Source organism: Sciurus vulgaris (genome assembly GCF_902686455.1).
Source record: "Sciurus vulgaris genome assembly, chromosome: 2".
NCBI classification, from domain to species: Eukaryota; Metazoa; Chordata; class Mammalia; order Rodentia; family Sciuridae; genus Sciurus; species Sciurus vulgaris.
Genome location: NC_136462.1, coordinates 36523866 through 36540928, shown reverse-complemented (window position 1 = coordinate 36540928; position 17063 = coordinate 36523866). Strand labels below are relative to the sequence as shown.

Genomic DNA, 17063 nt, shown 5'->3' with positions numbered 1-17063 from the left:
CTAAAGGCGATTCAGTAGTCATTTTCAGATATAATAAAAGTTCTAAATAAATGTGAACAATTCTTCTTTTACATGACTAAAAATCTTAATTGTAAAATTTTTAAAGGAGCGTAATTTCTTTGTTTTCAAAAGATGAAAATGAAATAATGTTACAAGATCAAAGTAACATAGGAAGTTAGTGACACAGCATGATTCTAACTGCCATATAAAAATCCAGGTCTTCACCTCTTGGCAATAGTCTTGCAGGCTTTTCCACCTTTTTATCTTTTTTATCTAATCAGTTGGTTAAAATGTAGACTGGAAATTGATCACAATCTCTCAATGATCTGTACCCATCAATGAGCCTGTTAGTAACTGAGCTCTCCAGCCTTTTCCTTAATACCATTCATTTATGAAAAACCTTGTTTTACTTTAAAGCTTCTAGACTTCTCAAGAAGTAGGAACACAAATCTAAATCTCATTTAATTCTTCAGTGCTTTATGTGTTAGACTTTTGAACATAAATATTACTATACTAGACAATTTTTGTGCATAGACTTATTGAAATCTTACAACTGTATGAGATATGAAAAAACTTACATTGGAGAAAAATGCTAATTTGAATATGGTCAAATTGCTTCAAGGTAGGGTGTTTATTCTGATTCCACATTCAGTGTCTTTTTCCAATCCACCTTACTAATTTTTATTATAAAAACCAGAATGCCCAATTTGTGTAGCAACTGGAAAATCTCTTACTATAATAATTTTAGTCCTGAAACAGTTGTTTATGTGTAAAGAAAAATTGATTGACTTTTGTTGTTGAATATATTTAAACCAAACATTCATTGCAATTTAGTATTCATCCACTTTTTCTTTCCTTTCAGGCCTGTATGTGGAATCAGAGGGAAAACTCTCATAATTAACCTACCAGGTAGCAAGAAAGGATCTCAGGTAAGCATCCTTGACATTTATGGCTTAGTGTAAGGACTTTTAAACCAACTATTGAGAGTTCGTGAACCAAAAAGTTGGAGCATTCCACATGACGGGCACTAACTGCGAGTTCAAAGATTACCAAAGTCACCTTCATTTTCAAAAATTCACTAGAAAGACTCAGAGAACTCACTGAACCATTGTTATACTCACAGATATAGTTCATTATAAGGGAAAAATACTAATTAAAATTAGCCAAGGGAAGAAGTATATGTGACAGAATATAAGGAAAAAATGCCAAATGTGGACTTTTCATTGTCCTCTTCCAGTAGTCATTAATGCATTATTTTCCTGGCATCATTGTGTGACAATACATATGAAATATTGCCAGTCAGAGATATTCATCTGCACTTTTGGTATCCAGAGGTGTTGTTCTTGTTGTTAGCTCATTACATACTACCCATGTGGCTGACCTTTAGTCTTTAGCCCTTCCCAGAGATTGGACTAATATCTTTATTTTCTGTTACCTTCCTGAGGCAAAACCAGTACCCTTGTAACCCTAAGACCCCATCATAAATCACATTATTGGATTGTCAGGTGGCCAAAGCCCCAGGCAAACAAAGACACTCCTATTAGGCATGACATTCTGAGGACCTAAGGATCACTTCTCAATAGCTGAAGGCAAAGGCCAAACTCTCTTGAGGTAATGTTACTTCTTCACTACACAGGTTACCCCTGGTGTTTTGCCCAAGAATTTCACATAGCAAAAAATTAACGTTGGTCAAAGAGAGTCTGGGCATCTATATTTTCTATAGCATTTATGTGATATACTACAATATTATCAGTGTGAATATGCCTAAGATTTGAAGGAGGCAATGTAAACTATGGGTAAATTTAGAGAAACAGCTAAGCCATCCTCTAAAGGCATTACATACATTTTCATATTTTTGTAGTAGTTTACTCATTTTCCACCTTGATCTATGGTTTTTGTACTATATTTGTGCAGAATTGTACATAGTACATAAAATTGTATATGGTACATAGAAATTAGCTGAACTAATTTCCATTAGTTCTTCATTAGACCTATCATTTTCCATTGAAATTATATCCTGAGGAGACTTTTAACTCAATTTCTCAATACATTTGGCCATCTATTTTAGTACTGCAATATTACTAACAATGCCATTATTACAACATTGCATTACAACATATATTACATTTAATATAGAAGTAGATAAACCTTTTTTAAAAAATGAGTCAAAAGATACTGACATAATACTAGAGTCCTCCTCATAAATTAACACTTAGCTCATCTATCATCATATCAGAGGACCACAATGTCTCCCACGGTGTTGCCACTCAGGTTTTCAGGCTTGTGAGGTTCTAAAAAAGGAGTGGTCTCAGCAACATATGGCATCATCCTTTCAAGTGTCTGATATAATTATGCTAAGAGACAATATCATCTTTTTTCTAAGCCTCTTTTGAGACACCAGTGTAATGTTTTATTTCCCTCTTTCCATAACTTTATTCATTTCTTCACCCTCAGCTTCCATTCTTCCTTGTATCCATTTTTAACCAAACATTTCTATCTTTGAAAGGAACACAAGATTCAGTCACTGTGGTGGTCCAGATTGTCATCAGTAATATTAGTTTTGCAAGTGCTTCCCATGCACTCCATTCCTATCCATATAGGGTAGGATTACAAAGATAAAGAGATAGTGGAGTGCCTTAACCTAGTAGGCAATATAACTGCATTCTTTCAACCCTAATTTGGTCAGATGATAACATCAGTCCCTTAAGAATTATTACATAAAAATTTAAAGATATTGCTACAGTTTTCTTGCTTAAGAATCATCCCCTCTTCTGGCAACTACGGTTGTATACTGATCCTGGAATCACTGCATCAGGTAGAAATAAAGAAAGTTGAGGTGACGTGGAAGAAAAATAAAAAGAACACTCATAAAGAAAAAGTATAGACATTCCAGCATCCTTCCTTACCCATTTTCCAGAAAAGTGAAAGTGTCTCTGTAGTTGGGACCTTCCTTTCCTACCACCTATGTTGAATGTGATCACACACTAATGAAAGCATGCATACCAGCCCTAATACCTTTTTCTCCTCTCACTGAAAAAAAGCAAATATTTCAGTTGCCCATTCTATTCTCTGTCAAACTCTTTCTCAGAGAATGAAAATATTATGACCCATTTGTATCCTCCAGCAGCCACCTGTATCCATCTGATTTGCCAATTACATGCAGAGCCTTTCCCCCATTGGATTGTGCCCCATAGCCTTCTGCAGACTCTCTTTTGTTGACAAATAAAATGGTTCCTGTTGGCAATTTGTGCCTTAGAGAATGCAAGAGAAACATATCTAGATTCAGCCCACCTTTACATGCTGTAGCCCCTCAGTGTTCACTCATCTCCTGGGCAAAGGTAGCTATATCAAGCAATTACACGTTACATCTACTCTCCATTTCTAATTAACTTCTAATCTTACAAGGGAGTTCTTCTGACAAACATTAATATATCCATCACTTAATGCACCCCTTAAGTTCCCAGAATGATTTCCTTAGGATCGTGTCCCATGCAGGCATTTCTTTAACAGATCAATTTTCATTGCCCTTCTGCCTGACCATATGACCAGCCCACTGGACACTGCTCATGAGTCAGCAAAAAACCAGATTTAGAGGCAAGAAAAACGTATTTCAGACCATCAAGTTGAATTGCTTTTATCTTTTTCAGCCAACTACAAAGTTGGAATACTTCAAAAGACTGCCTTCAAGCCGGGCGCAGTGGCGCACGCCTGTAATCCCAGCGGCTCTGGAGGCTGAGGCAGGAGGATCTCGAGTTCAAAGCCAGCCTCAGCAAAAGCGAGGCACTAACCAACTCAGTGAGACCCTGTCTCTAAATAAAATACAATATAGGGCTGGGAATGTTGCTCAGTGGGAAGTGTCCCTGAGTTCAATCCCCAGTACCAAAAAAAAAAAAAAAAAAAAAAAAACAAGACTACCTTCACTTTAGATACCAATTGCAAAATTTAAGGTATTTCTAAAGCCACTCTCAAGTTTAATAATTCATAAGGATTCTGAAAACTCACTGAGAGCTGTTATACTCATGGTTATTTTTTATAAGGAAGGGATATAAATTTAAATCAGCTAAGGAGAAAAGTGCATAGGGAAGAATATAAAGTACCAAACAAAGAGATCCATTGTCCTCTCCTCTTGGAATCATGGATGTGGAAATCTTGGAAATCTGACCTCAATGTGTAACAGTACTTTCAGAGTATTGCCAGCTAAGAATGCTAACCTGAGCCTTTGGTATCCAGATTTCTTAGTGCCTGGTGGCCAAAGTCTACAGGCAAAACTTTTTATCAGGCATGTCATTCCAAGGGTCTAGAGATACCTTCTAGAAGCTAAGGGTAAAGGCTAGACTGCCTTTTGGTCAAGGTTAAATTCTTACTATACAGTAAATTAATTGAGCTATACAAAAAGAGGTCAAAAGATTAGGCAGCCTTCCAGGTATGCCAGTAATCTCCCCAAATTTTTTTAAGTTATTTCTTCAAATTTTAGTTTATAAGATGTTACTTTAAATGTGAAAGAGAAAGACTTCTACCTGTTCCCCGACATACCTGGCTCTGTTTTGGTTATAACTTCTCACTATTTCTCTTTTGGTAATATAATATAGGTAATATCAGCACCTGAGCAACAGATTGTTTACTTTATGCAAGTCAATATATAAGCTCATTTCTATTTTTACATATTGTATAATGTTTCCTAGTTATACTTTATTATGATAGTCACAACTTTAGCTTTCTGAACAAAATAATCTGGTCCTCATGTGGTTTATCAGTTCTAGTGTCCTGCTCTAACTGAAAATATGAAAACTTTTACCTTTCCCACCTTTCTCATAATGCATTTTTATACCTTAAAGTTGTATCAGATGTTAACCTTTAAAAAAAAATGCAGCATGTGCTTATCTAGTACTGTAGTACCAGCTTAATAGTTCTATAGTTCATGGAGAATACTGTATGCCATGTTTACTTTATATTTCACATTGCAAAAGCAATGCTTTAAATGTAATTCGTATTTGAGATTATAGAAGGAAATGCAAATCCAAAATCAAGAATCAATTTGATTGACACCATTTTATATGTGTAGAAAAAGGCTGCATCATTTTTTCCTTTATTTTTCTTGTGGACAGGAATGCTTTCAGTTCATACTGCCAGCTCTACCTCATGCCATTGACCTTTTACGTGATGCCATTGTAAAAGTAAAGGAGGTGCACGATGAACTTGAAGATTTGCCTTCTCCACCACCTCCTCTCTCCCCTCCTCCTACAACCAGCCCCCATAAACAGACAGAAGACAAAGGGGTACAATGTGAGGAAGAGGAAGAAGAGAAGAAAGACAGTGGTGTTGCTTCAACAGAAGATAGTTCTTCATCACATATAACTGCAGCAGCCATTGCTGCCAAGGTAAGCCTGTTGAGAGAGGCTCTGAGATCTGGAGAACCCCCAGGTGAATGTATTGATTTCATCCCTCTTTCCATCTTATCCTTCCATTTTTCCTCTAGAACGTCCTAAAAAAATAAAGAACTGGAATATCCATTACACTCTATTACTATGTTTCCTTCTGGATATAGATCCTTAAAGACATTGGAGTTTATTTTGTGCTATGAGGCATTATAGTTACTGCTGCCACTTATTAAAGTCATAGCTTCCATGACAAATAATGTGCTATTAAGAACTCTTTGAAGGTATCATTTTATGGACATATTAAATATATAATATTTACATATGAAGAACATCAAAACTTAATAAATTCTTAACTGTAGAAAATAAGTTAAAAGACCTTAGAAGATTCAAGAAATAAGTTGGGATGAATTAATAAAAACTTTTTAAAGACAAGGCTTTTAAGCAATTATCAAATTTTCCTCAACTAAACACTTATTCAAATATTACTGGACACAAATTACCATAGTAGTATAGAGAAGAAATGGATATAATACACTTGCATTTTTAACTTAATAAAATAATAAACATTGTTAGTTAATACCAACATATTGGAAATTCTCTTTGAATAGTTCTGAGATATTTAGAGTAAATTCAGTCATTTTAAAGTCACTAAATGACTTACACTGTGACTCACACCTCGTAGAATTCTTTTAATATTTTAATCTTTTAATATTTTCAGAAAGCAGCATATCACTTGTACAAATGATAATTATTCATTGATTAATAGCACAAAGGTTGAAATTTAATTGCTTTATGAAGTGATTTGCAGAGTTGCATAGGACATTCAGATATTTTGGCTATGAGCATAGTGAGGTGTTTATTGAGAAAATAGAGAATAAAATCAGAGAAATCCCTTCCAAGTGTCCGTTAAGGCAACTAGCAAATGGTTCCTTCAATGAATATAAGATGATTCTATATCCAGATTATTCAATAATCTATTAAGTCCTTACCTAATACTAGTAAGTGTTTAAGTTGTGTGTGATTTTTTAATGGAACAAAAGGTGCAATAGGTACATTTTTAAATCATTGAGATGTTTCTTGTCTTTTACTCTTAATTAAAAGAGTAAAAAAGTACCATCAGTTTCAGTCTTAAGGAGAAAGTTTATAGATTTTGAAATCTAAGCTGATTTTGTTACAACATATTTAGAAAATTTTGGCATATCATTGTTCCATTTGTTTTCACCAATTTTCCTTTTAGTCATGTTGCTTTTGTAGTTGCATGTTTTCCTGTCACTATATTCATAATTGTTATGTGTTGTGCATTAGAAGCATCCATTCTACACCAGTCCTGCTGTTATCATGGCACATGGTGAGCAGCCCATCCCTGGTCTCATCAATTATCCCCATCATGCAACAGGCAGTACAGATGAACGGGTAAGACAAGAGGCTTTTGCATTAATGATTTTGCAAATACACATCCTTCTTCTCTTTGGAGGTGAGCTATAACATATCATGGAAGATGTGTTATTTTATTTTGATGGATCTTCAGCAGTGTCTTGTGAAAGTATAAGTGACACTGAGCACAATTCATCGAGGAATATAATAGTTTGTCTTATACCTAAAGATCTCTGCTATCATTGATTCTTTAGTTTGTGACAATGAGCATTCATCACAACTTTTAAGACATTTGTTGCTCCAAAATTTTTTCTTAGAATATTTATTGATTATCTTTAAATAAATTGACTAAAGATAACCCCTTAAAAGGATCACTTTGAGTCTTAAAAAATCTAGATAGATTAGTCAAGCTAATATTTAATTTGTATTTACCTTTCTCATTTTTTTTTCCATCATGATTTTGCATCTCATTTATTTTCCTTCACTGTGTTCTCATTACAACCATTTAAGGGGTTGAATTTTAATGCAAATTCTCTGATTTACATATCTTTAGAATCAAACTTTCAAGTATTTATGTTCTCTCAGGCACTGGTTGAATGATAGTTTTAAAATTCCAAAACATTCCAGATTAGAAAAGTATAATAAAGTGGCAAATATAAATCACTCAGTAGTGATAAGTAGTGATGTTAGACCATGGCTCAAAGAAAAAAGAATCCTTCTTAATCCTTAATATGGATATAAAATGGAACAACAACAATAACGTAATAAAGTGAAATTTAACTTTTAAGTACTTGGGAGGAAAAAAAAAACACCCAAGATTTGGAGGGAAAAAACTCCAGCAACTTAGCATCAGTAATCTTTTGGGAGACACATTACCAAATAAAAGACTTTAGCCTTTATATTTATTTGGAAATAAACTTTAATTAGTCAAAGACTGAGTAGAAAATTTAAATCTTTGTTAGTAATTGGCAAATTCCAATAGACAACATCATGTGAATTTTCCAGATATAGCTTTGCTGCAAACATTCCAAAATGTACCAAAATTAAAGCAGTCATTTTGTATTGTCATCAAAGCAGCCATATTCACTACAATAATCATTCTGGGTTTTCAAACTAAGGTAATTGGAAGTTTCTGTATTCATAGCCAAGATTTTAAGTTATATTCTGAGTTTCAGATTAGTGTACCAAAATTTACTTGTGTGGCTCTTTTTTTCAATTCTCCTATAACTAGTACCATTTGAGATACATAGGAGGGAAGTTAGTTATTACATATGATGGATGCCTTAAATTTTTAGGACTTTGTTCTCTGGAGGAACAAGTTGAAAATGGCTGTTATACTGTTCTCACTGAGTGTCCTCCTATGGCATCATCCAGAACTTCTACTTTATTAACTGGTGTTTAGTAATTCTTTCTAAGTAGTAGTAACATCATTATACTTCCTTTGATAAATGATAATAAGAGTAATACAGCAAAGAGTATAATGTTCTTGTTCTTGATCCCTGGAAGGAAAGAATAAGAAAGAATGAAAAGGAGGAAATAGTAACAGAAAATAAAGAAAAGGAAAGACTTTAGTACTCTTAGTGCTTCAAAATGCAAATATGAATAGATTGTCCTAGTCTATAAAGAATTTACAGCCTAGCTAGAGTTTTTCTTTTTATTACTTATTTACTTTTCCTTACTCCATTTTCTACTTATAATTCAGAAAGTAAAACAATCCATGTACTGACTCTTTAATTCTTAGTTGCTAATTATTGTCAAACTGATGAACTTACTATTTCAGGAGATAAAAGACTTGGGAAATGCCTCATGTAATGGATATTTGTTATTAGCTACATAAGCAACCATTTGCCATTCCCTACTCCTAATACTACACTGCACTTCAGTCACATAATTTGGGTGGACTGGCTTAATGTAAATAGCATAACTATTTCACCCAACCACCATTATTAATTCAATGAATACTTAATTCAAGCCAGTCACAGTCAAAAAGTCTTGTCTCTTAGACTTTATGTGAAGTACTAGGGATACAAATTCTGGGTTTTTGGCAAATATGAATGAAGAAATATGTAAAATTCCAAGAACTGCCTTTTTGTGATGTTGTAAAGAAGTCCTACATAATGGTATCAATGGTAAAGAAGCAATCCTGAGAAATGGAAGGTAGAAATATTGAGTCCTGATCCTGTTATTTGAACCAACCACCCAAGCCCCTGTTGAGCTATATCTAACTCTTGATTTTCCAGTTCTATGAACTAATAAATAATTTTTAGAAGACTAATTAGAGGTAGATAGGTATACTATTGTTATAACCAAGTCTTTTCTCTAATATGCATCAATATTTCTGTCTCATCAAAGAGATGAAAAATATACCTAATAATAGCTACATATACCAAATAGGACTTCCTTCAGTTTCATATTTGGGTAAAAAACCTGATTCAAGAGGATAGAGGAAGGGAAATGTGACATAAAGAAAGAAGAAAAAGGAAAAAATAAAAACAAAAAATTCCTGCCTCTCTATGCTAAATGTGAAGTTCTTCTCCTTGAGACTAGATAAAAATCTGAAAATGACAATTTGTGTTTTATAGTCTGAAGGCAAATGATAGGTTCAGAAATCAAAATTCATGACAGAAAAAGTATAAATTTAAGACAAAGAGAAAAGATACCCTTGGAGATAAATAATAGGAAATCCCATCTCATGGACAGAATTAAATCTTCTGAAGAAGTCCAGTTCAATAATGATTCTCCCAAGCAGCACTGAATGAAAGAAAATCTTCTGTGTGCCCTGGGAAGAGTTGGTGATTTTTCTCTTGGTAAAAAGATATAGAGAAAAACATATGTCAAATCCACATGGTAAGTTGGGAAGAAATCTCTCTTTCTAGAGCATTTGATAAGAACATCAGAGAGAACCTGCCTGGAAATAAATGACACTATTATAAATGACCAGGAATACATTATAAAGTTTGGGTCAGAAAATTAAAGTATGTAGAAGCACACATATGTGGTTTTATTGTTTCTATCCATGTCAATTGTGGTTTTTTTAAATTGTAAGATTTTAATCTTTTTAAATGTCTTTTGTGGCAGTAATATAAAGTATATTCTGAAGGATGCTTATTGTTCAATTGAGAAAAATCTGTATTTTGCCATTATTGGGAAAAGTGGTCTACATATGATCAATATAGGGCTAGTTTATACTATTGTTTAAATCTTATATGTTGTTTGTTGATCTTCTGAATAGCTATCCTAAACATTATTGAAAGTAGGATGGTGAAGTTTCTCGTCATTACTGTTGAGCTTTTTCTCTCTTCAGTGCTGTCAGTTTTTGCTTTATGTATATTTGTGTTCTCCTTTCTTGATTAACTTTTATCATTATGTAATTAATGACTCTTTTTCTCCTGTAATAATTTTGATCTTCAAGTCTTTTGTCTGATATTGCTATAGCCTCTCCAGGTCTCTTTTGGTTATTGTTTCTTTCACCTTCAACCTGATTGCTTTTGGGAGTCTAATGTGAATTTCTTATAGATAACATAGAGTTAAATCATGTTTTCTTTGATCTATACAGCCAATTTCCTTTAATTGGGTAGTTTAATTGGTTTATACTTAATGTAATTACATCAGCAGTTTTTGTTTTGTTTTGTTTTAATATTTGTTTTCTATAGGTCATCTTTTTTGCTTCTCATTTCTTCCATTGCTTTCTTTTTTATCATAGCTAACTTTCTAGTGTACTATTCTGATTCCTTTCATTTCTTTCACTCAACAGTTTTTATTTATTTTTGTTAGTGGTTGTCCTTGGAATTAGTTAACAACTTTACAGCAATCTAGTTTGAATTAATACCACATTAGTTTCATTATTATATAAAGAATTTGCTGTTTCTTTTGCTTGTGTATTTTCACAAATTACACATTTGTACATGGTACTGGTATCATCATAGATTTATAATTGTTTTATATAGTTTTATTTTAAATTATATTTACCTATATAGAGTACTTAACCTATGTAGAGTTCTTTATTTATTCACACAAAGTTCAGTTACTATCTAATATCCTCTCATTTCAAGTTTATGGACTCCCTTTAAGAATTCTTATAAGACAGATCCAGTAGCAATAAACTTTCTTAGTGTTTATGTGTCTGGGAATTTTAATTTTCCTTTCATTTTTGAAGTATAGTTTTGCCAGATATAGGATTCCTGATTGACACTTTTCTTTTCTTTTCTTTTTTTTTTATGTTTAGCATTTTGAGTTTATCATCTCACTCCCTTCTGATTCCCTTGTTTTCAGCAAATGTGGTTGAGAAATCAGCTGTTAATCTTTTTTTTTTTTTATTTTTACAGACTGCATTTTGATTCATTGTAAACAAATGGGGAACAAATTTTCGTTTCTATGGTTGAGCACAATGTAGATTTATACCATTTGTGTAATCATACATGTACATAGGGTAATGATGTCTGTCTCATTCCACCATCTTCCATGCACCCTCTGTTAGTCTTTTGATGATCAGGATTCTCTTTGTCTTTGTCACTTTTGACAGTTTGATTATAATGTGTCTCAGTGTCCATGATTTTTAATTTATCATTCTTGAGATTGTTGGGCTTTTTGTGTATAATCAGGTCTTTTATCAAGTTTGGGGAGTTTTCAGGCATTATTTCCTTAAATATTTATTGCTTCTTTTTTCTTCTGGCGCCACCATTATGTATATCTTTGCAGACTTAACAATATTCCACAGATTCCTTAAGACCTGTTTTAGTTTTTTACTTTCATTTATTTTTTATGTTTTTATTGGTGCATTACAATTATATATAATAGTGGGATTCACTATGATGTATTGATACATACATACATATAACATAATTTGATTAGTTTTGTTGCCTGGCTCTTCCCCTTTTCCTCTACTCTACCCTCCTGATCCTTTCTTTGCTCCATTAGTCTACCTTTCATTTTTTTAAATTGGTACATTATAATTATACATAAAAGTGGGATTTGTTGTGATATATTTGTACATACACATAGCATAATTTGGTCAATTTCATTCCCCAATGCCTCCCTCTTCCCTCTCTACCTTCCTCCCTCATGGTCTTCTTGCTCTATTCTTCTGTTCTTCCTCCTATTTTCTTGAGATCTTTTTTATTCCTATTTTCTAAGTTTTATCTCATTTACCAGCAAATGACATAATTTCATTCTTTTTAGCTGAGTAAAACTCCATTGTATATATATATAATCTCACTTTTTTCTAATTTTTCTTTTTGCTTCTCAGACTAGATAATTTCAATTGACTTATCTTCAACTTCACTAGTTATTTTTTCCCCTTTGGCTAAATGTGCTTCTGAATTCCTATAGTGAATTTTTCCTTTTAATTATAATTTTCAATTTGAGAATGTCTGTTTGGACTATTCAGTCATAAAAGAATGAAATCTTGTCATTCACAGCAACATGAGTGAAACTGGAGATCACTAAGTGAAATAAACCAGGCACAGAAAGATAAATACAGCATGATCTAATTCATATATGATATCTTTAAAAAAAAGTTAAACTTATATAAGTTGAGAGTAGAATGGTGGTTATCACAGGTAGGCAGTGCACACCTATAATTCCTGCAACTTACAAGGCTGAGGTAAAGTTCAAGCCTAGATAACTTAGTGAGAGAGACCCTGTCTCAAAATAAAAAATAAAAAAGATTGAGGATGTAGTTCAGTGGCAGAGTGCCCTGAGTTCAACCTCCAGTAAAACACACACACACACACACACACACAAATAGACCAAGTAGGTGAAACCTATATTGACCAAAAATTAACCTCTTTTCTTTTTACTATTAAGATCAACCCAGATGCCTCAGGGGTTTTGTTAGGAATATTTGAGGAGCCTCTGGGCTTCTCATTCTTTTCCTTTACCAGGATAGGTCAGGATCTTGCTGTCCACATGTGGTTTCCCTTGGTCTTAGGTACATTTCCTTTTCAATGACCCTCATATTTACGAAGTATATACTGTTTGGCTTTCTGTTTGCTAGTGTTCTCACCGTCTCCATGATCAGGAGTCAGGTGACTTGCTGGAGTAGCAAGTCCCTGACTGGTTTTTTTTTTTTTAGACCTTTTATTTTCTTTGGTTACGGGCTCCACTTCTCAGTTGCTTAATATCCACATGGCCAGTTCTACCAGCCTTGAAGTGGGATTATTCAGTTTTAATTTTAACTTTTGTAATTTTAGTTATATTTCCATTTAACTAGGGTCAGTATTAGTATTGGGAGTCAGTGTCATAGTGTCATATCATATCTATCCTGTAAGTGATGGCTTTTTATCTCAAATTAACTCAGATTATTATGCTAGAAGTTGCATTTCTGCAAACTGCTACCAGGGAACAATTCTAAAATTTTACAAGGAAAATACAAAATAAAATTAACAAGAACAAAGATATATTCAGTTTGTATAATAGCTCTGAAACAAGAAATATAACCTTTATAATGTTAATGTACCTTTGATATCTGTTCAGCTTCTACAAAAACCCATAATTTGTCAATATAATCTAAATCTAAATTATCATTAAATGTATGAAAAGAAGCTCACTCTCATTAACAATCAGGAGAAGTGAAAATGGAACTATAGTGAGAAATTTTTACATTAAAAAATTGTTTAAAAAGAAATTGTGTATTTCTTTTTAAAACTTTTAATACTTTTTATAATTTACCCAAACACTAACTTAGTTTTGTACTAAACCTGTTGGGGGGGAGGAATCACAGTAATCTGTATGGTAAACATTTATCATTTTGAACAGAACTTTAAATGGGCTCAATTTTAGCCTATTTGAGGGACCATCCTAACATGGAGCAGGGCAAGAGGCACAGCCTTGTCCCAGGTGAAGTGGGCCTTTTGGCAAAAATCTGAGCTTAAATTTTTATATTTGAAGTTAATTCTTGCCCTCTTTCTAAATTTAGTTTAGAAGTATAAGAAAACAAAGTTCTCATGTATTGTTTTTGGAGTCTATTTTAAGAACAGTTAATATAATAATATCACATCTAAAAGATGAATCAAACAGAAAGAGATCTCTTAATTTCCTTTCTTTGTGGAAAAGTAGCAAAAGGTTTTTATGGTTTAAGTTGTTGACCTCTAAAGTGAGTCAGGCTCTTATTATCTTTTCAAAAATACATATAAATTCACACCCCAGTGTAAGGATCAAGATGATTTTCCATATTAACTTGTCAGTAGCAGGTTACTTTTATCCAATTGCAAAATATTAAATGACAAAGTTCCACTTAATTTGTCTTTTAGGAATAAATTAAATGTTTTAAAAATAAAACAGAATGCCCTGTTTACAGATGTACTCCCTAGGTGACTAATGGTCAATCTTTTTAATTATCACAGTTGCACAGTTTGGAATGCCATACATTTGGACACAGCTAATTATTTTTGCTCAAACATGATAGTTTTAATACAATTAAGAGCACACACGTTACCAAAACTGCAGTCTTTGTTCCTGATGCCAATCCAATAAGAATATAGTTTTGAGAAAAAGGAAAAATAAGGTTTTGGGGTTTTTTTTTAGTCTTTGTTCTTTATTAAATTATTATTCCCCATATATTCACATCATAAGTCAGATTTCTAACAATTATTTGTTTCACTATGATAAAATATACATAAAATAAATTCACCATTTAAACCACTTTGAGTATATAGTTCTGGCACATTAAATACATTCACACTGTTGTATTAATGCCACCACCATCCTGTCCCTGGGGCTATGATTCTGCCCATCAAGGGGAACAGCATTTGTTGTTGTTTTTGTTGTTTTTTTGTTGATAGTAAACCTCTTTTATTCTTTAGTTATGATTCTAGAAGACTCTGATGACAAAGAGGGTTTTGAATAATATGCACTCTAGGTGATATTTTTTATCCTTTTTAGTTATTCTTTTTAGTCCTAGAATTCATTATGATATAAATATATAATCATGGAATATATTTTATTCTAATTAGGACCCCATTCTTGTGGGTATATATAATGGTAGAATTCATTTAGGTATTTTTTGTAATGTACATAGGACAATTATGTTAGATTCATTCTACTATCTTTCCTATTCCTATCTCCTCTCCCTTTCCTTCATTCCCCTTTGTCTAATCCTCTGAACTTCTATCCCACCTACCCCATATTGTGGTTTAGCTTCCACATAACAGAAAAAACATTCGACTTCTAATTTTTTGGAATTGCCTTATTTCACTTAGCGTGTTAGTCTCCAGATCCATCCATTTACTGGCAAATGTCAAAGTCATTCTTCTTTATGACTGAAAAATATTCCATTGTGTATATATACCACAATTTCTTTATCCATTCATCTGTTGAAGGGCACCTAGGTTGACTCCATAGCTTAGCTATTGTGACTCGTGCTGCTGTACACTTTGATGTGGCTGCATCACTGCAGTATGCTGATTTTAAATCCTTTGGATATATGCCGAGAAGTGGGATAACTGAGTTAAAAGGTAATTCCATTCTTAGGTTATAAGGAATCATCACAGAGAACTCAAAAAAACTTAAAACCATAAAATCAATCCAATCAATAAATGGGTCAGGAACTGAACAAACACTTTTCAGAAGAATAAATATGAATGATCAACAAATACATGAAAAAATATTCAGCATCTCTAGCAATTAGAGAAATGCAAATTAAAACTACACTGATATTTCATCTCACTCCAGTCAGAATGTAACTGTCAAGAATACAAGTAACAATAAATGCTGCCCACCAAGTGGGGAAAAAGGTACACTCATACATTGCAGATTGAGAAACAGGGGTTTTTTAAAGAGGTCATTCAAAGGCCGCATTCTATGTGTTCTCTGTCCAGAGTTGTAATTCATTTGTTAATTTGGGAGAGAGTCATTTCTGAGATCTTTTGATGCCATCTCTAAAGTCTGAATTACTTCATTCCTGTGGTGGATGAACAGATATTCTGCCTAAGGATGGGAATGAAAGTAATCAAGTTTCCCCCAGGATTACGGAGGGGGAGGGAGAGAGGAAGAGAAAGAAACAGGTCTCTTTAAAAATAAGTCCTAGTGGCAAAGCAGCAATGGCTATATTCAAAGCATAAAGCAGACCACTGTTAAACAAATTTAAACATGGAAAAGGGTGTTCCTATAATTTTAGTTTGGAGGACAGTAGCTTGATATTTTCCTAAGCTTTGCATTGTAGAATACTTGTACACTTGGGAGCACAAATAAGTTTAACATACATAGAAGCCAGTAGTAATTAGCATTACAGCTACATAGAAGTGTTAGGTTTGTATAGGTTAATAGCACTGACAAAAATCAAAGAATAGCTCTAGACCCTTATAAGCTTAGGACTTAATGACTACAAATAGACTTTCTATGTGATGTACAAGTGCATATCATACATACAATAAAAAATGCTTCATATTGTACAAAGGAGAGCATTTATCAGTTACCATGTGTTAAACAAACCTATATACCGTAACTTTACAAACTCTTGTATAATACTTATGTAAATATTCATGGTATATTTAGCCCTTAGATGTATACATGTCTCTAATCAGATAATTCAAATCATAGTTGTTTGTTAAAGTTACACAATAATCATTTTGGACTTTAACACACATACTTGAACAAATGCTAATTCTTTTATACTTAGCTTTTTTAAATAATGAAAACCTAATAGACACAAGAAATTATCTTGATAAAACACAAAATCTTGATTCTTTAAACCCATTCTTTATAAGTGTTATTAAAAGCATATTAATGTTTTAAGAAAACATCATTGCTATAAACATAGATTTTTAGATTCTAGTTTTATATCAATATGTTAAATTTTGATCTTAGAAAAATCTTCCAATAACTTAATTATAGTCAACCTAATCACAAATGCAAATTTCCTAAAATTTTCTTCCTTAAACCTTTTCTGACTTAAGTCTACAATTGTTTACATCCTAAGTCTTGTCCTCTCTTTCCTACTTTAGACTTTAGGACGAAAATCTTACTTTACCATACAAAATCCTTTTTCATCCAAAATCATTTCCTTTATCTTTTAACTTTACTTTTTGAAATACATCCTCATACCTATGACTTTAGTATATATCTTTCTTCTACATGATTCTTTTCTGCCTTTTTACTTTCCTTAAGTTTATAATTTAAAACAACCTTTGAAACAGGTCTTGAAAATCAGGATTGGGTCTTCCTTCCCCTGGTGTTGAAGATTAAACACCTGAGAAATGCTGAGGCAAGAAAACAAGTTTTATTTAAAAGGTAGAGGAGAGAAAGGAGAGGATGGGGAGAGAGGGAGAGAGGAAAGAGACAGAGGAAGAGAGAGAAAGGGAGAGAGGGAGAGAG

At 32.9% G+C, this 17063-nt stretch overlaps 1 protein-coding gene across 1 annotated transcript in view; it reads left to right on the top strand.

Moving 5' to 3' along the window:
- The window catches only part of GPHN (gephyrin), a 709158-nt gene that overhangs the window by 418798 nt on the left and 273297 nt on the right, over nt 1-17063 (top strand). The window contains 2 exon segments of the mRNA XM_079127200.1: nt 863-929; nt 5106-5378. Coding sequence (XP_078983326.1) covers nt 863-929; nt 5106-5378 — 340 coding nt within the window.